This window comes from Plectropomus leopardus, chromosome 17 (assembly GCF_008729295.1).
Source record: "Plectropomus leopardus isolate mb chromosome 17, YSFRI_Pleo_2.0, whole genome shotgun sequence".
Classification (NCBI taxonomy): Eukaryota; Metazoa; Chordata; class Actinopteri; order Perciformes; family Serranidae; genus Plectropomus; species Plectropomus leopardus.
The window spans coordinates 11,257,168-11,280,391 of record NC_056479.1 but is presented as its reverse complement, the minus strand read 5'-3'; the positions used below and the strand labels follow the sequence as shown (position 1 = coordinate 11,280,391).

Here is a 23,224-nt window from a genome sequence, read left to right as displayed (position 1 = left end):
AACATAGCTTTTAAATAAATCTTCATACAGTGCATTTAACATTCAGTATATCTTGCACATATTTACAAATAGGTGTGCATACAGTTGGCTAGTGCTCGTTTTCTTTAGATACATGACATAAAAACTGTTTTATTAATGTGCTGCCTGTATGGTGCCATGGCTGCAGCGCACAACAGTTTGTAGAAAGAGATGATATTCTAGAGGTAAAAACCTGCCTATCTACCTGTGATAGGAGGAGTGTTTAGGTGTACATGGACACAAACTGCCCCTAATGTAAACACGCATACAATCTTCCTTTCTTTAAAAATCTCTTGCACGCATACATTCACCCGTGAACAGACGCACAGAAAAAACCTCCTAAGCACACAAATTTTGGGCCTGAAAGTGGTGCACACAGACAGATATTGTGGAATGTATATGTCGATCAGTCTGTGGTTGAAAACACTAAGTTACGGTCTCTGCTGCTTCAAAAATCAGTGGTTTAAAATGATCCCAAAACCATAACACCTAGCTTCCCTTTTTGTACCTGAAACGTGAGGGTGGGGGCAGATAGGATGCCTCAAGTTAACAAATCACAATGAACAAAAACTCAGTTACTAGTCCGGGCTGTGGCTCATGGCTGACTAGTTTTTGAGCCAGCATTTTGTACGATCTGTAGTCCTTACTCAGACTCTTTGGAAAACATGCTAACAACAGTCCAATGTATGGTTTCTTTTCAGTTATATCCATGTTGGCAGATGTAGATTAAAACTGTCGACTTCAAGATGCACCTTGTCAACGCCTGGCCTCGAAACAACTTCTCCTTTAAGAAAAATATTAAGCTCCTGTTCGATGGCCAGTCTGTGTGCTAGTCCAACACTCAGCTGTGGACCCAGTTGGTGGCAAGTTTAGTTTGCAGGCAGGCAGGCAGGCATTGGAAAGACATGTCTCATATTAAATTGGTCCACCGTTGATATGTTCTTCATCAGACAGTCCAAGATGTGAGTAAAGGAGGTACACAGACACCGAATCACATTCTTAGAGCAACCAGACTGGAGGAAGACCCTGGTGCCTCCCACAGGGAGAGCCACCTGCTCGCTCTAGGCGTGGCCCAAACACAGTCCTCAGCGGCCTGCTGGAAGCAGCCGCACGAGTATGATTTGGCTGGTATGGTGAGAAGAGCTCCACAGGCCCAAAGGAGGACGGAGCCAGGCAGGAGAACAGACGAAAGGAGCCGACGGGGGAGTGTGGAGGAAACAATGATCAGAAGAGGTTTGGAGAGATTTTGGGACAGGAGTGGAAGACTTTTTTTTTGTTCCCCTCTTCTCTGATGTGGAAACGACACAGTGCGAGGAGGAAGACAGGAGTAGACAGGACACACAGACAGAAAGACAGACAGACATCTTATCCTCCGCCAGATCTGAAAGAGAGGTGAAAGTGGAGTTTGTAAAGAGAAAGAGAAACGACAGACTGTTTCATAGGCAATAGGAGATGAAGATGCTCGAGAAATGAATAATGTAAGAAAGCATTCTGCTTTACAATGATAAAGAAAATATTATAGGATTGGGGACAGGGTCGGGAGATTGTTTTTTTTTTTTTTTGCAGGAATGAAAATGGGATGAACCATTCAAGGAAAAGGAGCAGTGAGATGCACAGTGAGCATGGTGCTCTGTGAGAATGAGCCAAAGGATGAACTTCAAGGGAATCAGGGATGATGGGAGGAGATGGGATGTTTTGTGATGGGATGTTTTCTGCTCCACCAACAGCATATCACATGGTCGTGGTCCTGCAAGCTTATACCTTCCTCTCCGAATGTTCCTGCATCCCATCAGCACACATCAAGAGAAAAGACAGAATGTCAAAACATATCAGCAACAGCAGGAAAAATAACAAATAACTAACAAGATAGGCACATTATAAAAGCATGTTATGAAGCTGATCATCTTGCATTAGAATTAAATTAAATTTCAAGAACAAATAAGCAGTATAGAAGAAAAAGATTACTAATTAACAGTTAGAATAGTTAACAGCTTAACCCATTAAGAGGCTTTAAAGGGACAGTTCACCCCAAATCAAGAAACACGTTTTTCCTCTTACCTGCAGTGCTATTTATGTTCCAACACTTGCCAGCTCACACCAAAACAGTTTAAATTCATAAATAGCACTACAGCTAGTATGTCTTTTTGATTTGGGGTAAACTGTCCCTTTAATAACTAACAGACAAAATCTGAATCAATATTCAAATTATTTTCTTTCATATTGGATTGGCTTTACATGGTTGAGATTTTACACCACTGTCAGATTTAAGAGTTAAAACACAAATTAAACATTGACTCAGTTATTCAACCCATTGTTTCATCCACCAGTTCTCTCAAAAATCTCTCTTGCCAGTTTACAGTAATGACATAACATGCAGCAGGTCTACAGTAGTCATGGCACTGACCCTCTCAGCCCCATAGAGTCTGACAAGGCGCTACGCCAAAAACTACTACACCCACCCTGTAAACCGGAGGTCTGAGTGGGAAGAGAAAACTTCCTGCTTACAGCTCATGCACACATGCACATACACTTACCTCTGACCCTAAAAGGACTGAGTACATGCTGCAAGTTATAAAAATCAATTAACAGCTTTTCATTGGCCACAAATATTAATCTACCTGCAAGTGAAGCAGAAACAGTCCTTTTAGTTCAGAGTATAAGGAGTGAACAATAGCCAGCATGCACAGGTGGAGCAGTGTAGAAGAAGCACAGCTGCGAGGGCATTTAGGGTTAGGATGCAGCCGGTTGAAGGAAAACTGTAGACTAAACAAGCACCAATGGTTAAACATATTAAAAAGAGTAATCAACTGTAACCATTAAGCTTTTTTTTCTTAAAAAAAGGCGAATAAATCTAGTGGACATAAGAGCAGCAGTTCCTGGCAGATAAGTCTCACTTCTGCCCTGTCATTACAATAAAAAGGACGCAAAGGTGCAGGATGGTTCTTAATGTTACAATCAAAGAAAACAAAACAGCCAGTGTGATGTTTCGATTTAGACGCCAAAAGCAGTTAAGCATTTGCACCGTTGAGCTCAGACTCAACCCCCCATTCCCGCTCTCCTGGTTGGGCGATGAGTTGCAAAGTCTTTTTTGGAGGGGTGAGAGTGGGAGGGGCGGGGGTTTCCTTTAGGTAGAAGCAGACAGGTACACAAAGGCATGCCAGAACTCTTACTTAAATCCCCATCCTGTTCCCCCTAGGACTATAGCTGCCAGGAGAATAGCACCTGCGATGGACCCTATTATGATATTGGTGCCACTGGGACCTGCGCAGAGGAAGGAGGAGGGAGGAAGGGTGCGGAGGAGGAGGAGGAAGAGGAAGAGGAGGAGGAGGAGGAGGAGGAGGAGGAGGGGCAGAAACAAAACAACACCACTAAAAACACACGTCAGAGGACAGCATCAACACTGTACATCAACAACAACAACTAGAGAGAGAAAGAGAGAGGCAGATGGTAGGATACCTGCAGACAGAGAAAGAGAGATGAAGGGAAGGAGGAGGATACCAGCACGTGGGGTGGAGGTGGGAAAACGGGCGGGTGAGCAAGGGAGGTCAGGGAGACAACAGTAACAAAAAAAAAAAACAAAAACAAGGAGAGAGAGTTTTATTACTTTGTTCTTAATCCCCTCTCCTTCTCTTTCAGCTGGACACCCTCTTGCTCAGGGTGGCTTTTTTGGCCCTATGAGAGCACCTGCTCAATTGCTCTGTGTCATTGGCAGACTGCAAGAAAGTAAGGAAGACACTTGAAGATGCCTGCAAGACATACAGTACCACCATACACACACACATACATCGACACACTGTACATGCACATATGCTCTAACGGATAAACATGTCTCAACACACACCCACACTCCAACACTGAAACCAAGACTCAGCAGGAAGGAAAACACCGTGGTCTAAATGTTGATGTTTCTCACGACAATCAAGGTGAACTACGCTTTGTGTTTGAGGACGAGACACTGCGCTTTGCTTCAGTACATAGAGAGGCTACTGTGATGATGGATAGAGACTATGAGGGGGATATGAGACAGAGAGAGAGACAAGGGCAGGTTGAGAGACGCTATGGACCTTTCTTCTCTGGGCCCGTCGGGACAGTCGGCTCGGGGATGGGATCAAAGACACTGCAGTCCTTCCCTGTGTAGTCCCTATCACAGATACACTTCACCTCATTACTGCAGGTCTACAAGAAAGAGACAGAGCGAGGGAGAGATGAAAATCAAGTGCAAAAGCTGCTAATAGAAAGAAACAAGCACAGCAATATGTTAAAAGTGCTATGTGGCCAGTAAGCATGAATTTGGTGATTTGCAGCCCAATCGCTAGAAGACAATGTCGGCATTGTACTCGTCTGCAAACCACAGATGTGTTACATTTGTACATTTCACATGTACCCTATTAAAGTTTCCAAAGTGATGCAGTATACAAACTGACTTTGTCATCAGAAGATGGACGGGATGTTGGATGGACACCCAGGCGATATGGGTTAGCCAGCCAAGCTGCAGGCCACGATTCAAGACCAGCAAACAACACCCGTCATCACTGAGTTTCCAGCGGCTTTCTCGCCATGAAACATGGGTGTTTTTCAGCAACACACCACTTTTTCCACTGCAGTTCAAGCAAGGACTGTGCCATGTGAGATGTGACATTGCTGTGTTTCCAGCCAGGATTGTGACACTAAAAGCAGTTGTTTTTTATCAAGACATTACTGCATTTTCAACCAGGATTGCGCCACCAAAAATCTGTGTTTTTTGTTATAGAGACATGACCGCATTTTAAACCACAGCCAGGATTGTACTACAAAAAGCAAATGTTTTTTCCTGAGACATAGCTGTGTTTCCAGTGGGGATTGCACCATCAAAATTGTATAATTAAAGCTGAAGCCAGAACATGAACTCTTCTAAACCATAACCCAGTGGCCATTGTGCCTACACAACGCAGAGAAACATAAAGTTTCAATATATCTGAAACACAGTAACGTTCAAATGTAATGTATCTGTTCTAAAGACATCTATAAATCTATGCTTAAAATGTAAATGTAGTGGCTTTTTAGACTTCAACAACCTTTCAATGACAATATTTCAACGTGTAGTTTGACCCAGTTTCACTAAAAAAAACTGTTGAAGCAACTCTTATGAGTAACTTTGATGAATTTTGACCTGAAATCTGGTCGATAACAAAGAAAAGGAAATCTGTAACACAAATATATCACCCATATTTAAATGTAAAACAGGTCCTAATCACACGTTTGATTATAAAATTGAAACAACGGTTATAAATACATATTGTTATTTTTGTTGACACTATCATAAAAACATATAAAGAATAAATATCTAATATTATATAATAAATGATATGTGCATTGAGGCCATCATTAGAAAAATTAGAAATTTTTTTTTAAAAAAATAACACCTGTAGCTATGACCTAAATAATTAATTAACATATATTTTTTTCCAACATTGTTGTCCATCATTATGGGCTTAGTAAAGATAGATATTATGGCAAGGCTGAATAAGCTTGCACAAGTGTACCTAATAAGTGGTCACTGACTGCATGTAAGTAATATGTCTAAAAACCTTTACTTTTAAGATGAGAGGGACTTTATAGTCATCCACATGTACAAAGCGCAGTACAAAGAGGAATATCTCGATGTATTTTGACTTGGAAATTATCAAATCAGTGCTTGCAGAACAGTTGTGATCTCAGAAATTCTTTACCCCGTGGTCTGAACAGATGCGCCCATAGTTGGATCCTGAACAGCTGCTGAGGTTGAACGCCGCCACAGGGAGGCAGCGTCGCTCCAAACACATCATGTTGGGACCGCAGGGTGTGCCGTCCTCCACATAGCCCAGGTCTGAGCCATCCTCCAACAGAGCATGGCCGCCTCTGGGAGAAGCATGTCAGACAGAGACGAGGGGGTAAAACTATACATTTAGGAACATGATATTTTAATTTTTCACACTGGATTACTTGTAGCAAATGAGGTAGACGACTTACCTACAGTCCAGGTACTTGTTCTGGTGGTAGAGGGTGAAGCTGGTCACCTCACCTTGCAGGTCTCCAAACTTTGGCTTCATTGTCACATTGGCACAGAACAGGAAGCCGCATAAAACATCTCTAAACAAGAAAAAGTGAATGGCAGAGAACAAAGCAAATTTTAAAGCAGAATCAAGTCAATGCACACTCTTACAGGGTTCTTACAGCTTAAGGCAAGTTAGATTTAAGGCTTTTTAAGACTTTTTCCAATACCACTCAGAATCAAGATTAAGACCAATTTTTTAATAACCAAAACTGAACAAAGACACACATGCACAAATGTTTACTGTGACAAAAAAAACCAAATCCTTATCCAGTGAAAAAGTTAAGATTATCTACATCAAATGTTGGAAAAATAATTCCTTTTAGGGTGAGGACATGGAAGTCCATGAACATATGATATTGTCATAAAGGTATCTATTTAGTTTACCACCAGAAGTGGGAAATATCTATAATTTCTGACCTGTTTTCTGGACAATTTTTGTGTTTATCAACTCTGCATATGAGATTCCACTGCTTAGCACGCCATCGTGATGAGTTGAAGCAAAGTATTTTATTTATTTATTTTAAACATGTTACCAATTATTTTAAGATTTTACAAAGCAATGTCAGAAAAAAAGATAAAATCCCACTTCCCATATCTGAGCATTTTTAAGACTTCTGAAAGATTAATTTAAGTCAATTAAATACAGTGCCTTTTAAGATTATTTAAGGATTCGCAAGAACCCTGCTTTTAGTCTTCTAGGCGAATATCAGCAAGGGAAATCAGAATGCTGTGACTCACGGCTTGTTGCACTGCAGCCAGCCCTGGCCTTCAGGACCCGGACCACAGTTGCCTTTCTCTGTCCCCTCGGCGTTCAGCTTCTCATAACAAAACCTGTCTGCTGAATCTGGGAGGTCAAACAAAGGTATACATTAGACTGTCGCAATGAGACTGAGACGACCTCTCCAGGTACGAGATGCATGTACTCTATACTTACTAAAACCCCAAAGTGCTCTACACTGTCCATCACGAGTCCTGCATCGTCCACCATAACAGCGGCCCTGAAGAAATGAGAGCAATAATCAATAAGGATAAGTCGGAGTGAGCAGCGGGATAGAAAACATGTCAGAGACCAGCCCTTACCTGATTAATATCACACATGTAGCCATCCAGCTTGTGGACATTATGAGGACACTGCAAGAGAAGGAAAGTACTGAATGTTCTGGATACTAGTTGATCTTGTAGTTTTTTTTTCCTCAATGTTACATCACATTGAGCTCTACCTGGCTAGAGTCTCCGGTGCAGGTCTCTGGGATATCACAGTCGTTCACCGCCTCTCGACACACCACGCCTCTCCGCTCATACTAAGTCACAGCATAAATAGGCATCAGGTAAATGCTGCATAAGTGCATCAATTGATCATACAGGCTGGCATTTTTTTGCATTCAGTTTAACTTGTCCAAAATAGCTTTTATGATCTATAAAAAGGAAAGTAATGTATATTTATCTACTGATACACACACCATAAAACCTGTCACACTAAGATGAAGGTTGTGGGGGTTAAAAAAAAGTATCCTATCGTATGCAGAAAGAAGAAAAACTATTGTTATATTGACAACACACATCAGTGGGGCTGTAAAGTGTGTCTGACTGGTTTGAGAACTCTTTTGGCCTACCATACACACTAAGCTGGTGTTTATCTTTTCTCTGTCGCTTTTTGACCTTTACAAGTAGCTTGGGCCTATAATGACATTTTTAATCATCAACATGTGTGTGTCCCGGTATGTAACCAAGCAAACGGTCAAAACTCAAATTAAATTTTACCAACATCTGACATTAGAGACACTGTAACAACTGCAGGGCTAGGTGAATTATTATATTACTCACCCATTTACACTTTATTATGTATATGGGTGAATACAGGCTTAAAGTTATCCATATTTCAGGGCCGCTGTCTCCCACTTTCTCTTTTTTGTCTGCTTTTAATAATTTCTTGCAATTTGCAGGACTTTTTATACCAAGTTGTTGACTACCTTTTAAAAGAAATAAAAAACAATGCGCTGAGGTTTCAAAGGTTTAAATACTTGTGAAAGGTGTCTGAACACAGCACAAGAAAACCCATGTCAATCCAGTTTTCAAAGGATTAAATGGAAGTGATCAAAATTCTTTGCAATGGTAACAGTACAAATAAATTGGCCACCACCCTGGCGATGTTGATTTGAATGGTTATGTCCGTTCTACCCATATTCTATTTCTATTTGGCAGACTCACCTTGCAGGCACTGCAGCAGAGTCCATTACTGCACATGGCATCATGGGTAAGTGTGCACTTTTTACAGCAGGCTCCTCCACTACGGGCGCACTCCTGCAGCCACAGACGGGAAATCAAACCTTCAGCTGTGCTCCACAGAGCTTGTGCTGGCTTTAAATCATGATGTCCAACTGGGTACTCACCACCTGGGATCCACAATCACACTCTTCTCCTGGCTCCACAAAGCCATTCCCACACTCTGGAGGGTCCAGCAGCTGAGAGAGACAGACACAGACATATATGAGTACATATATATAACTGGTTGACAGATGGATGAGAGATGAAACGTGTCAGTGATGTAGGAGAGAGTTGGCTGAAAGTACAGAGCTACTAATATGCATTACTTCAAAGAAGAAAACAAAACATATTCTATGGTCTTGTAAGTATGTTTTCTGTTGGAAATTAGAGGACAAGACTAATTAATTAGTCTATAAATATAACGCTCAGCACATCTTATATCCCCACATGGCCCTCACCTTGTTTGGCTTGTTGAAGAGGCAGCTCCCGCCCCCCTGGAGCAAGAACTGGATGTACTCATCAACACTGCAGCGAGAAAACTTTCTGGGCAGATAGTATCTGTGTTCACACACACACACACACACACACACACACACACACACACACACACACACACACACAAACACAAACACAAACACACAAAGATCGAGACCAGGACATGACAAAAAAATTAATTGAAATAAAAAAATAAAAAAAAACAGTACAATGGTTTTCCGCCAGTGAGGAATGCCAGATCCACTGTGGGTGGCTGTGCCATCACTTTGCAATCTGACAGAAATGTTACCATCTGTAGTAGGATATTACTCAAACGAATAATTGAAATCAGTATTGTTCCATCTGTTAAGGAGAGCCAAATCCAAATCACGCATAGTGTATAGTAAATACTTTAAATTCAATTTGAAATTCTGACAAGGTGATTGGCACACTGAGGTCTGATGTTTTAACAAAATTTCTTAACACGCCAAATACAAGCTGTGATCATCACAGGCTTGGCTCATTGAAGACAGAGTAAAAGTCAAAGCATCCCTCTGTTTCAGGTGTTTAATTGTCTAATTGAGTGAGATAAATGAAACAAATCGCAGCTTAGAGGGAGAGCGAGAGGAAAACAGGCCTGCTGTTTAATTGTGTCAAGTAACAGAAGAGATGGATTTTACAGGTGTGTTGTGTTCTTTTTGTTGTTCACTTCAGTGAGCTTTTGATGGATCTTTACCCTGTGTCTTCCATGATGCAACCCAGCCAGGCATCTGGGCACCTGCAGTCTCCTGTGAAGAAGAGCAGTAGGAAGAAGAGCACAGATGAGACAGGGAATAAATAACGTGGAAAAAAAAAGTGGAGATCACAACCCAAGCTGTGACGTTTCACACGCTGCAGCAAGATTTATGATCACCAAAGAAGACTTTCTATAGCAGAGGTTAGTAGTGACAGAGGTATGGAGAGCCTATAGCGTGTGCGCTCAGCTTCTGTCCTGGCATTGAATAATGGACCTGATGGCTCTTCAACATTAATCACTGAGCCCATTGTTCAGTGGCAGCAATGATCTAACCACCAGCCCCACCTTCTTGGACGCAGGTGACTAATCACCTAATGGATAAGTCTAATTACAGAAGAGAATTGCAAGACACCCAGTGCTCTCTCTACACCCCCCTCAAGACTGTCCCTCACCGTCTTCATCCTTCCCACACTGATATTGCTCTTGTGCTTTGATAACTTATTCAGATCAACCCCTGATTTACAGCCTCCCTGCTGCATTGTCAGGCCTTCCTGTGGTCTTTTACCTGCAGAGTTACGTATGTTGTTCCACCTCATGCCGACGTTCTGGCCAAGACTTTGGCACAAAGTGATGGCCATTGCGCCTACATTCCCATACTGCAACGAATACACATAAAATCAATTAGGAGAGCTTTAATGTGACATTGCAGCAACACTGACAACATTGGATCTACGTTAAGTGGTAATCTGGAAGATTTCAGTCCCGGTTGACACATGCGGTTACTAGTGGTAACAGCAAATGCGGTTAATACAACAGGCCACAGTCCTGGGGGCTGCAAAAATAACTGTTGTCGTTTTAATTAAGAATTCAGGCAATCATTATCTCTTTCCATCATTCTGTGAGCAACTATGATCTGATTTGGCTGATTTAACAATGCACACGGCACAAGTCTGCAGACATCAGGGCACAGTGAAAGGAGTTGGTTACCCCACTAAGCTGAAGCTCATTGTGGCTGCTGCTTCTTGCATGACTCCTTGCGAATTTTCCAAACTGATTCACTGTTAACAAATGCTGAAAATGACTGTTCTCTCATTTTGTAAATGCATTTTTGATGATAGTAGTAAGTGCTTATCTCAGTGACAAACACATTGCAATTCCTATGACCTCCTCATAATAAAAGTCAACTTAGTTTCCGCCAGTTTAAATGTTTTTAATGTGGAAATGTTCAGTTTGCATTAACAGTAACTTAAATGAATAGCTCAGGATTTTTGAAGTGGGGCTGTATGAGATGCTTATGTATTGTCACAGTATTACCTACAGTAGCTGGTGGTCGGTGCGCTCCCGCTTTAAAGAAACGGATGGGATGTAATATCAAAAAGTATTTTAGGCCTACCTAAAAAATAAATATTAGTCTAAGTGGACACTATATTTGGAGTATTTTCACTGCTTTACCTCGCCGTCACACAGCCTCTTCCATTGGCACTACATTTCTCATCCCCCACTTTTTGCTGCAGAGTGAGTGCTCTTGACTTTCTCGCTACTCTGAAGCTGCGGACATGTAGGCAGTGGCACAGAGCAAGGAAAGGCCTATTTGCTTAAAAGTGGTCAATTTGCAGGTCACAGCAAAATAATATGATACAGTCTCTGGCTTTTGTTTGAAATCTTGTGCAAAATATGCACTTACGACCCGTCGTTAGTGCAGTTAGTTTGTTTACTATCTTGCCACATGAATGCCACTCTGCGGAGCCCGTCAAAAACTTGATATGGAAAACAAAACAAATTTTCAAATATTCACATCTAATAATCCAATCTGATTCGACTGGTATAATTCTTAGTTGGGTACAGCCCTACACATCAGCAACAACTTTTAAATTACAATTTAACCTCTGATATAAAATGGCAGTTGAAATGGTTCAATATGAAAACTTCATTCATTCATTCATTCATTCATTCCACTAAACCTCAACAAAAATGAGATTAATTTTAATTCTGGTTGTAATTAATTTAATCTTATATTCTAATAATTTAAATTGATCCCTGTTGGTGCCACAGAAATATAACCTTTAAAGATCTTCCTCACCTCATTGATGCCTCCTCCCCTTGTCAGAGAGCACACTCCTCCTGTGTAGGCAGTCCCACTGCGGCTACTGTGAAACGTACGTCCTCTGAGGACAGGAAAGTTACCATGATTTAAAATAAAACTTTACCTACCTCCCAAACATCAAATAAGATATTATATTTTTGTCCTCTTACGAGAAAAGATGGACGACATCACTCTGGTCTTTGATGTTGTCTTTCCTGTATTTCATGAAGTTCTGCAGTGTTATCAATGGATCTTCCACTACTGGCATCATATTTTTAGAGGTCCAGGTCTCCATGGCAACCAACACGATCCTTGTGTTCAACTGTTCCTTGTAGATCTGGGGACCAAAAACGCCCATCAGTTTACCGCTTTGTCGGCATGGCACCTGTGCTGTGAACACTGTGTGCTTTCCTGGATAAATCATTTGAAAATGTGGAAATAAAACACACTTCGACAGGTGGCGGTGTGTGTATGCAGAGTTTAGGAGTAGGAGGATCATAATCCTTCAAACAAAGCTCTTACCGCATCTGCCATGTTGACCACTGCTTTGGCAAAGTTCTTGGTTTGGCTGCTAGAGCTACGCACCTGTACAAACTGTGGAGGCACAGAGATACACAGATGGTGTAACATCCACTCTCACACATGATTGTATTTCTGTACTTGTAGGGATTCTGACATAAAGCATATCTTTATGGGAATGTTTCACTGGTTTTATTTCAGTTACTGGCATCAGCAGTCCACAATGCTAGCAAGAATTTGTATCCAGTTTTAAACGTGGTCTGTATTTCCAGCTTTTTGTTTTGTTTTTGCATAATTTCCATTGCCATATCAACATATATCATGTATTTCTACACATGTGAGGTCAGCTGTAAAAGTGATTTTTGACCAAGACATACTCTGATGTCAGTAGATGCAATAAAACTAGCAGTCTGCCTGTGCTGTAAGCCTGCCTGTGTCAGCTTTGTAGCTACAGAAAAATTTCCAGAAGCCAGAATGAAGTGTTTCTTCTGTGTTGGCATTAGTGAGACAAGCAAACATGATTACAATAAGGTTAAAGAAAACCTTCTGTATTTGTCAAGCTGGAGCCTATTTTCCATATTTTTGTGTCTAAGGACCAAATGAAGACTATGTTTTTTTTTATTGGAGAGGGCTTCAGCCAACAGCAGCACAACAGGCAGCAATGTAACGTTGATAGACCTTTAAACAAAGTAGATGTACATCTACTTTAATTGCTTTTTTTTGCCACTGACAGGCTCTGACTGTTATAATAAGTGTCTGACAATCAGTGAAAGGACCCTACACAGATAGGCCTTTTTATTAAATAGTAAGATTCTTTTTGTTTCAACAGAAACAACCCATAAATCTCTATCACCAAACCCACAAGACTCTTTAAATAAAAATAAAATGACAAAAAAGTCTTGCATCATCTTTCTACTGTTTCAACAATCACCAACTCTGGTTTTCTTGAAATAAACCCTTATTTAATCACTCAGATGTGAAAACAGCCACTCTGTATATGCTAAAATTACTGTTTATTTAAATAGTCTGGTGGGTTTGCCGCTAATGATTTCAGGGTTGTTTCTGTTTACACAAAACCAAATTACTCTTTCACAAAAAGGTCTGTCTCTGTAAGGATCCCTCCTATACTGTTGTTGGACACTTGTTCCAAGAATATGAGTCTGTCAGAATCAAAACAAGGACTTTCAGAGGAAACAAATGACGGTGCACAAAAGCACCAAGAACTGGGCGCAAAATTTACTTCTTTCCACCAGCCAAATGGCAAGTAAAAGTTGACATTTTGCTATCCATTTTGCTTTTGTTTTGGTTAGCTGCACATTTTACCAGCATTTGTCATGTTTGTCTAGTAGTGGATGGCTCTAATTTTGTACCCTGCCAGAGTGGTTGTATTGTAGGCCTTTCCAACAGTGCTGGCTGCAGCCCTCTTACTCAATACTGAACAAATTTTAAATACAGTTTTCTCATTAGTCACTTAGACACAAAAACATGGGAAAATAAGGTCCAGATTGAAATATACCAATGTTACCCTTTAATACACACATCCCCAAGCTAGGCTGGTGGATGGTTAACCACATAAAACACTTTGCTAGATCTAGGCACTGTTGGACAGCCTTTATGACCTGCACAACTTTTTTTCTCTGGACAACAAGACCAACAGTGCAGAACATTGCAGCAAAAAAGTACTTTAAACTCACCATTTCATTGTCGTTGACCACCATCAACTCAATATATTTGGTCTCAGTCTGGACAGAGGGCTTGCGGACATATCTCTTGGAACGCCTCAGCCCTCCAGACACCTGCTGCTCCTTCATTTGGTCCGTTCTGTCATCATCACCATCGTCCCCTCTGTTATCCCACTCACTGTCCTCTGTACAGTCTGGAAACAGAGAGGCAGAGCTACAGGCATTTAGAACATTACTTTATTCTTGTGCTGTAAAACACTGAACCTTTAAGTATTAATTGTATTGGTTCCAGTAAAACTGAGGTACACATAATGAAAGGATGAATAATAATTTAAAAAAAGAAAGAAAGAAAATTGTTAGATAAGAAGAAAGCTTTCTGAACAAGAGAGAGACTACAATAGCTGGTGTTGCAGGTTTACTGGACAGTGTCAAAAGCAGTAAATATGGTACTTAAATACATGAAAAGGCATTTACAGTAAAAAGTGATAAAGATAAGACTTTATTTATCTTTAAGTGCACTTATGTACCTTGGCAGTGGGGGGAGAGCCTGATATCAGGCATCCTGCGGATTAAGTGAGCACCATCATCCTATAACAGAACACATCCAGTTGACATTAGACACATTAACACCTACAAAAAACAAAATCAGCATACAGACACACAAAAAAAATCAGCAATTATGACTATAACTACTATCCACTGGCTATTTACCTGATTGCTCCCATTGTTAAGGGGCTCAATCCCATAAGAAAAAAACCCGTCTGAGAACATGCCACTACGAGCCAACGACAAGAGAAAGACAGAGATGCAGAGAAAAGTTAAGAAGTAATTATGTGAGCAGAAAAAATAAGCAGGAAAACAAATGTGATTTTATAAATAAAGCTCAGGCTCACCACAAGCCGTGGCAGGTGGAGAGAGCTGCCCAGGACTCTGGTAAACCTCGTAGTCTTCCCTGGTAGTAGCAGTGCTCCCCTCCCTGTGGACACAGCACACCACTGTTTCATCAAACAACCTCTGACACACTTCAGGCTCTCTTTATACTTCATTAGGTATCGTAATAGGTCAGCTCTGAGGAAAAAACTCTCACAACCTCTGCATGTGTGACCCCGCTGCCCTCCTTCCCCACTATGGCGTTTATGGCACAGTTTGTGACCTACTTGTGTCCTGTGTTCTACTCCACTCTATTCTGCTTCACTGACAGTAGAGGTAGAGGTAGACCCTTAACAAGGATCTCTTCAATAAATCAACACTCATGTTGCCCACACAGTTAGCTCTGACAATTTAACATGGGATGACTGTACAGTAGTCACTCTGTAACAGAAAAACACAGGGTGATGATTAAAAAGGGAACTGTGTGCTGCTCTTTCCTGTTCTCGTAAAAACCTTGACTACCGCAACAGAGCACTGCTTCACAAGGTCACAGCGGTGAAAATGGACCACCAGGAAAGGTGAGGGATGTGAGAAACATAGGTTCACCTGGATCAAATTGAGCTCAGCAGGGAGTCTTGGCCTTGCCGCAACAACTCAGCTAAATAACACATTGGTGCTTTAAGTGGAAACAAAAGTCAGGTGACACGCTGCCCTGAATTCAACACACCTGCCATGTCCAGCAGCAGCACCACAGGCGTCACGTGAGGCCTCCATCCAGCTGAGCGACAATCTGGCCTGACTACAGGTCTCCATCCCCGACCCTAAAAGCCTCCTCTCCCTCCCACCTCCTTGAGAACAAGCCAACTGTCTATGAACACCCCCAAAATTACTCCTCCCCGTTCCAAGTCTCATCTTCCCTTTGTATTAACTGGCATTTTACTCCTCATTTTCCCTCCTCCTCCTCCTACTCCTCCTCTATCGCCGGCTCTGCTTTTCCCTCCCTCTTGCTCTTCTTTCATTCTCTTCGCTGCCAAGAACTTAATGACACTGCTGAGCAAACTCATTGCTATGGAAACAGGCTCGCGATTGGTCCGGAGGACTGAGGGAGAGTTTGGAACAGTTGTGGGTGGGGACATGGAGTGCTGGCTGGGTGGGTGGGTGTCTGCTAGGGGGGCAATGAGTGGCACATTTGTACAGAAGAGAAAAAAAAAACATTAGCCATCCCTCCTGGCTAGCAGAATGCAGTGACATTCCTCTGGTCTGTCCTGACAAGCGTACATCACATTAGATGTCAAGGCTTTCATCCATTTTCCTGTTATCTCTTAATTTGTTCTCTGAGCCAGTGGTTTTGCACCACAGGCATCTACTGCCTTTCTTCTTGACTGTCTGAAAAAGGCCAGAGTAGAGAAGCATGCACTCACAGCGCTGACAGGAAAAACCCACGTATGCAGAGCACAGGAACATGCATAATCTTAACAGTTACACGGCAGCCTACTGTTGAAGCAGAGAGCACACAATGCACTTTCTATAAATAGATAAAAAAAGAGAGATCAAACTTTAGCAACATCAAAAAATGTCGCAATCGTGAAAAAACAGCCTTCAAAGATATAAACAAACAAAAAGCGTGTGTTTCATTTCCAAAATTAGACTTTGATCTGCGTTAGATTACTTTAAAATACCTGAGAAAAGGAAATTGTGTTACATAATGAGCCACTGCATCTGACAAACAAAACTTTAAATTAATTCTAAGATTCACTGGCAACAGCACAAATGTAAAATGTGACAAAGTCTCAGTTTCCACAGCCAAAGAACCGAAGGCTGCTCCGCCACTCTGACCATCTCATTAATATGCTGCCTTCTGTGTGCCAAGAGACAAGTTCACTCACTAAAATCCTGTCAGCACACATCCCCACCCCACGTAAACAGTCTCACCATTGACTGTGAGGGTCTGCCATCCTGGTTAAAGTGCCGTTCCACATATTCTGAAGACAGAAGGTGACTGCAAAGAGAGGAGATACCATGAATACCTCTGAAAACATCATCTCTGTCACTATGTAATAAAAATTGGTTTCATGTATTTCACAAAGAATAAGTGAACATATTAACAAATGCTGCTAATAAAATCAGTGGAACCTCATGAACATGCAGCAGTGTGTGTGTGTCTGTGTGTGTGTGTGTGTGTGTGCCACATTGGTATTCCCCATCTTGTCATGTAACATAATAGAGGCGCTAAGTGCATTTGCTTAAGTGCTGGGAAATGCTAATGAGAACAGCTGCAGTGAATTAAGAGCGCCTACTGATACGGTACTGAAGTGTGCACAAAGAGGCAGATCTGATGATTTTTGGGCGGTAATACTAACTGGTTTAACTCCAGATCCAGAGTGAAGGTGTGTCCAAAGGCTTCCACTTGAAAACAGCTCTGGGCCAAGTGGACAGGCTGAAAAAAACAACAACCCAACAACACAGTGACAGAGACAGATTTGATAGTTGATAAATCAAAGTGTAACAAAGCAATTGTGGTTGCTGCTCTGTAAAACGCCACAGAGTGATTGTGGAAAAAGTCCCATGAATAATTCAACAGAATCAATAGTGCGTACGCTCTAAAAGCAACTCGGCAGCTGAAATATTATGATTGATAAAGTCTCCATTGATCGACAGCGGCTGCCAACATTCAGGCAGGCCATGGCTGAGGAGAGCTATGGCTGTTTAAGAGCCAAGCTGGAATTTCATGATAGAAATGGATGGAGAGGGAGGAGGAGAGGAGGGGAGAAGGAGGAGGAGGACATAACTGTACTGGTACGGTCTATATCAGGGGTCATCAATTAACTTGGTCCAAAGGCAGGATTTTTTCTGAGCAGACATCGGGACTGAATTCAAAAATAAATACATAATAATCATTTAGACCTTATTATCCTGTCTGTTGATTTAATTACTTTTTTAATATAATATAATTATTTTAATAATGAAAAAATAATCAACACAAAATGTTAAAAACAGTGCAAAAAAACAACTAGATATTTGGGACACTCAGACACATTTATTTCCTCCTCACATTTTCTAAATGTATTAATATTTTGCAGGCTGGATGAGAAGCTTTGGCGAGACATATGCGGCCAGTAGGCCGCTAGTTGATGATCACTGGTCTATATTCAGCCATGCTATGCCAATGTCCCTGATGGACAGCTGCCAGAGCTGAGGATGTAAGGAGACAGCAGGGCCAGGAGAGAGAGAGAGAGATATTTAGAGCAGACTAAACTGTGCGTCTCTTCAGCCGCTCTGACTGTGCCAGCGTAGCTTTGATCTCAGTCTGGAGCAACCAGGCTGCAATGAATCACTGGGCTTTTACAATATAATACATCACTATCCAGGAATTATTCCCTCCAATGAGCACGGACAACAGATTTCTTAGAACTGTCTCGGAGAGGCTATGGCACGATGTCCATCAGTGTCATCTCTGTACGATAATGTTGCTCCACTGCTTCATACCAGTTACATTTGTTCTCTGATCATTATGTGTGACTGCTCGTGAGGTGGTTGACAAATCAGTTTCACCTAAAGGTCCTTTTAGTAGTCGCTCTGGTGCTTTCAATTCTATCACACAACCTTGCTCAACAGAGGGAGTTGACAAAAAATTGTAGGTGTACACAATTATACTTTGTTTTTAGTACTTTAAAGGTATACTGCGTAGAAAATGTCAGTTACTGTTTGTAAACACACTCGCCAATGAAAAAGTTTGTGAAAGCTTGTTTTGGACGGAGCTTTGTCCGCTTGGCTTGCTTTATTTGGAGTTTTTAGCAATGTGTCTGGGATTTTCCTAGAGTCGTCCTTGATGCTTACAGTCGGCACCTGGTCACCACCTTTTTATAAAGGTACGACCTCACTTGAGCAAAAATAAGAAGAAAATAGAAATTACAGTCAGTGGGCAGAGTCTCTGCAGAAAGATACACTGACACACACTTCTAGTGGGTCATAAGTGATGATTGAGAGTGATTATTTTTGCATGAGTCATACATTGTCTTTTGGGAAAATCCTGTATACCTATAAGGATTTCTCCTCTAAGTTGGTTCAAAGACTAAGATTGAAAGTTTATTCTTCACCAAACAATTTCCTCACAAGCCCCTTTTTCTAGCTGCTCTGGAGTTCTTGATCACATGACTTCCATCTTCCTTAACATATTTTGATCCATGATGGATATCAAAATGTTACAATGTAAATAACTCATTATTTACCATAAAATCAATACACATTTTTAAATAATCATAGTTATGCCAAAACATGTGTGTTGCTTCTTTATGTGAAACAACAAACCAAACAAAAATCTAAGTGGATATTGGTCTCACAGTGAGTGTTTTCTTCATGGTTTTATCCTTAAAATGTGTTTCTCATATAACATGAGATATACAAGCCATTAATAAAAGGTATACTAGGCAGGATTTTCCTAATATTAAATCATACAGAAGTAATCCCCCCTAATCACCCCTTATAAGATACCAGCAGTGTGTGATAGTGTATTTTATGCAGAGACTCTGCCCTCTGCCTGTATTTTCTCATTTTCTTCTTATTTTTCTGTGTTAGGGACCATCCTGCGCACAACCTGCAGTTGAGGTCGGGACTATATAAAATGGTGCCAGACCATAAGCAGCATGAGTCCAGAGTACGTGACGAAAATCGCAGACACAGCGCCGAAAATACACACACATAAGGCAAATGAGAGTGAATCAATGTCAGATACATGATATTCACCAACCAAACTTACAACTGAACCTAATTATTTAAGGTTCAGTCTCAAAATGATCACATCAGAAAAAAAAAAACAAACTAGTGATACAAAAATGCTGCCTCACCTCTTTTCAACGCATCTTGGTGTGACAGAAAAGAAAGAAAAGTTCAGCCCATCCCTTGCTGCTTCTAAATTTATCATCTCCCTCATTGCAAGCATCTTAAATATTTCAAAAAACAAAACACAGCAGGTCTAGACACGTACAGCAGCTTGAACAGGGACTTCTGAAACCTTGTCTACTTGAACAGTGTCATCATTTTTATCTTATGAATGTGTACCATGTAAGCTGTTGCTGTTTTTTTTCTATATTTTATTCATTTTATGTCTGTATTGGTTAGGACAGCTTCTCTTCCAGGGGCAGTAATATTCATCTAAGTCTTTAAACGTCCGACTGTGTGTGTGTGTGTGTGTGTGTGTGTGTGTGTGTGTGTGTGTGTGTGTGTAAGGAGCCTAATGCAATCGCTCTCATAACGGTTATATGAATTACATCATATCAGCATGACAAGGAGACAGAAACAGGGGAGTGAGGGATGGGGGAGTGCTCAAGCCTCTTGGACCATGCAGCACTTCTCACACAGGCTTGCTTCATAATTAATGGGGACATACTTCAACACACCACTGAATAATGAAGAAGTGGAAGGCTCAACGAGGATGACTGAATATTTCACGATAGGCTAAGCTTTGTCATGTGGAGATGAGGGCCACTACAAACAAGCACGCAAACATTTAAGCAGCCCTTTGATAAACCGTGCACTTACTACAACACTTGCACACTACAAATGGCAGGTTTTAGTTTAAGAACTTGTTGCCAAATGTTATGGCTTGAGTTTAGGCAGTAATAAAAGGCTTCAAAACAACGATTTGTCCGTCTTGGTTTCATCTCAGCTGACATTACCTCACTGTGGACATTTGGAAGGATTTTCAGACACTAACTGGGTCAAAATCAAGAGAAGCAGAGACTGCTGCAAGACACCACCCTGCACTGTCATCCCTGTGTAGCAGGAGCTGCATGAGCAGTAGAGAGCTGAGCGCTGCACTAGAAACTGGTTCCCCTCAGCAGAATAACAGTCTGCCTTGGTACTGTCACACACATATTTATCCACACAGACTTGTTACAATGCTGCGTTCAGTGAGGATGCATGCTGAGCACAAGACTTAATAATTTTTAAGGGTTTCCTAAGATGCCCATGAAGCTAAAAGCCAACATTTCCAATGATTTTAGCCCAGAAAAAATGTTCTATCTGAAATATATGGGGCAATAATGAATGCACTGATTTAAAAAGCCATTTTCATACTGTCTTTCATACTGATACTTCGTTTTTATCAAGTTACAGAGAGATTATTCTATTCCTTCTTTTATTGGGAGATTCCTGAAACCTTGTCAAGGAACACTTGGTGTTCCTGTCCCCTACATTAAAATCACATGGCTGAGAATCACAAAGATACATAAGAAAGAACTTACCAAAGTGTCCCCCGTGCTGTTCTTCACCCTGGTACCCAGGTAGTCATGAGCCATTTCCTCCTCCGACTCAATCTGCTGCACCAGCCGCTTTGGATAGACAATCTTGGTGGCAGTGTCGCCGCTGTCCAGCTGCCCTGCTGGGGTAAACCAGTCCCAGATGCCTCCATCCTGCACCGGGCTTCTGTCCACACCTGCAGGTAGAAGAACAGCCACACACTCACCATAGGCTCATGAGTGTGCAGAGGGCTTAGGGACACACTGAGTCTGTCTAAATCGACAGCGGTGTAGTAAACATAGGTGGAGATTTCAGGATGAATGCAGGGGACATGTCCACCTAAATATTTAGAATGTGTGCATTTGACCCCCCTAATTAGATTAGATTATATTTCACTTTATTGTCAGAAATAATTCTGAAATGCGTTTTGCATCCCAGGATGTTAACTGTTTCACATACATACAAAAATACAACCAACATTTAACCAAACAACAAAATTACACAATAAACTCTACAAATTACAACAGCCGTTATGAAAAGTATATGCAATGCAACATATTACTCATTACCTATTGCAGTCAGTGCTGCACTCGGTGCACTGAGGCTACTTGCAGGCAATAGTCTAATTTAAAAAGTTGACAGAATAAGAAACAAGAAAAAATTCTCGACCTGTTCAGTCTAGCATGTGGAACACCTAATCTTCTGTTTGAAGGCAAAATAAAACATAAAATAAAAACATAAAAGTAGCAAAAGGCTTTTATTTTGACAAAACTTGAGTTGACTAGTCCATAGAAACTTACCAGAGTGCAGGAAATTAAGTATTTATTGGTCAGAATTTTCTGGCAGAGGACCCCCAAACTCTGAAACCTATGCCCTTGGCAGATGGCTTAGGTAATGGTAGAAACTGATTTGAAACTGATATACGTTTAGTAAGTCATACTGTATCAGATCAGTGTTTTTTTTTCTTGTAAACTAATGGTCTGGTGACCTAGTTTTTCACACTTACCAATTAATAACGTTTAATCAGCTGCTGTTTTAGACTGATGAATTCAGTGGACATAATTAGGTTTTGATGGAAAATAATTAATGTAGTAATATGTCACAGTTTATAGGCTGACGCCCTTATGGTCATAAACGGGGCCTAGTAGCTTAAAAATCTCAACAATCGTCAATGAGGCTGTAAAAACATGCTGCCCTAGTGACTGACAAGTTATATCAGAGTGCTTTAGATGTTAATTGCATTAACCCTCGCTGGAAATGGTTATGGGTATGTTGGACATAGGCGATGGGGCTGCGATGGAAATGTGTTGATGCAGCAAATCTACCGCATCGGAGGGTGCTTTCAGGCCAGCACGCTGCTTGGCTCCGTCTCCCGCTACAACACAATCACAGCCAACACATCGGGGTTACAAAAGTGCTGGTGCAAGGGGAAAAAATGTGGATGCAAAGGAAAACGAAAAGGGTGCTCCCGCTCTTTATCCAAACCCCCTCTCTCTCTTCTCTCTCTCTTTCTTACCTGAGACCGCAAGCCTCTCGCCCACTGCAGCAAAGACCATGAAGCACCACACCGCCAGCATGATCTTCACATATTCCCCCGGATTACAACATCGAGAGCCGCAAAATGTCACGAGCCCGACCAACGGAGGGGAGCAAAAAGACCAAAAAGCGCACCGCAGAAATGATGGCGAAAAGCGACAGTGAATCTGCTAAACATCTGATGATGCGCGTCCTCTCATCTCTCCCCTCTCTCTCTCTCTCTCTCTCTCTCCCTCTAGCTCCCTCTCAGCTCCAGCAAACACCGTTATTGAGGATTTTGATTAGCATATCAGAATAGTGAAAAATGAATCATGACCTAGGTCAGGGCGGAGATGATCAATACGGGCCTATACATTGAAAAAGTGAGGAGAAAACGGGAGAGTGCGCAAAGCGGATGCATAGCTCCGCAAGAATGCGCGGGTGCGTATGGGTGTATGGATGAGGCTCTGTGTGTGTGTGTGTGTGTGTGAGAGAGAGAGAGAGAGAGAGAGAGAGAGAGAGAGAGAGAGAGGGTGAGTGTATGTGTGTATGTGAATCTGCGGTATGCGGAAACGAAGGGTTGGGAAAGCGAAGACAAATGCAATGCGTTGGGTCTGCGGTGGGAAGGACACGTGGGACCGCGGTACCCTCCCTCATTCCGAGCAGCCTCCTCCTCCCGTTGCCAGGGAGAGGATGCGACAGCCCGGCTGCAGGATGCTGTGGTGCACGGCCGAACAGAAGCCATAAAGAGG

The 23,224-nt window shown here is 41.6% G+C and overlaps 1 protein-coding gene across 1 annotated transcript; it reads right to left on the bottom strand.

The window, feature by feature from the left end:
• Nucleotides 1–1,317: 1,317 nt before the first annotated feature.
• LOC121957020 (disintegrin and metalloproteinase domain-containing protein 11-like) lies at nt 1,318–22,906 on the bottom strand. The gene is given in 27 exon segments (XM_042505507.1): nt 1,318–1,399; nt 1,780–1,797; nt 3,189–3,279; nt 4,083–4,194; nt 5,727–5,895; nt 6,007–6,126; nt 6,830–6,935; nt 7,026–7,089; nt 7,172–7,222; nt 7,312–7,392; nt 8,300–8,392; nt 8,482–8,553; nt 8,815–8,914; nt 9,567–9,618; nt 10,132–10,222; nt 11,647–11,731; nt 11,820–11,986; nt 12,172–12,243; nt 13,863–14,044; nt 14,378–14,438; nt 14,562–14,625; nt 14,744–14,826; nt 16,653–16,719; nt 17,081–17,157; nt 20,963–21,153; nt 22,474–22,614; nt 22,617–22,906. Coding segments are annotated over 27 exon segments (2,481 nt in total). The 5' UTR covers nt 22,672–22,906; the 3' UTR covers nt 1,318–1,383.
• Between the last annotated feature and the right edge of the window lie 318 nt (nt 22,907–23,224).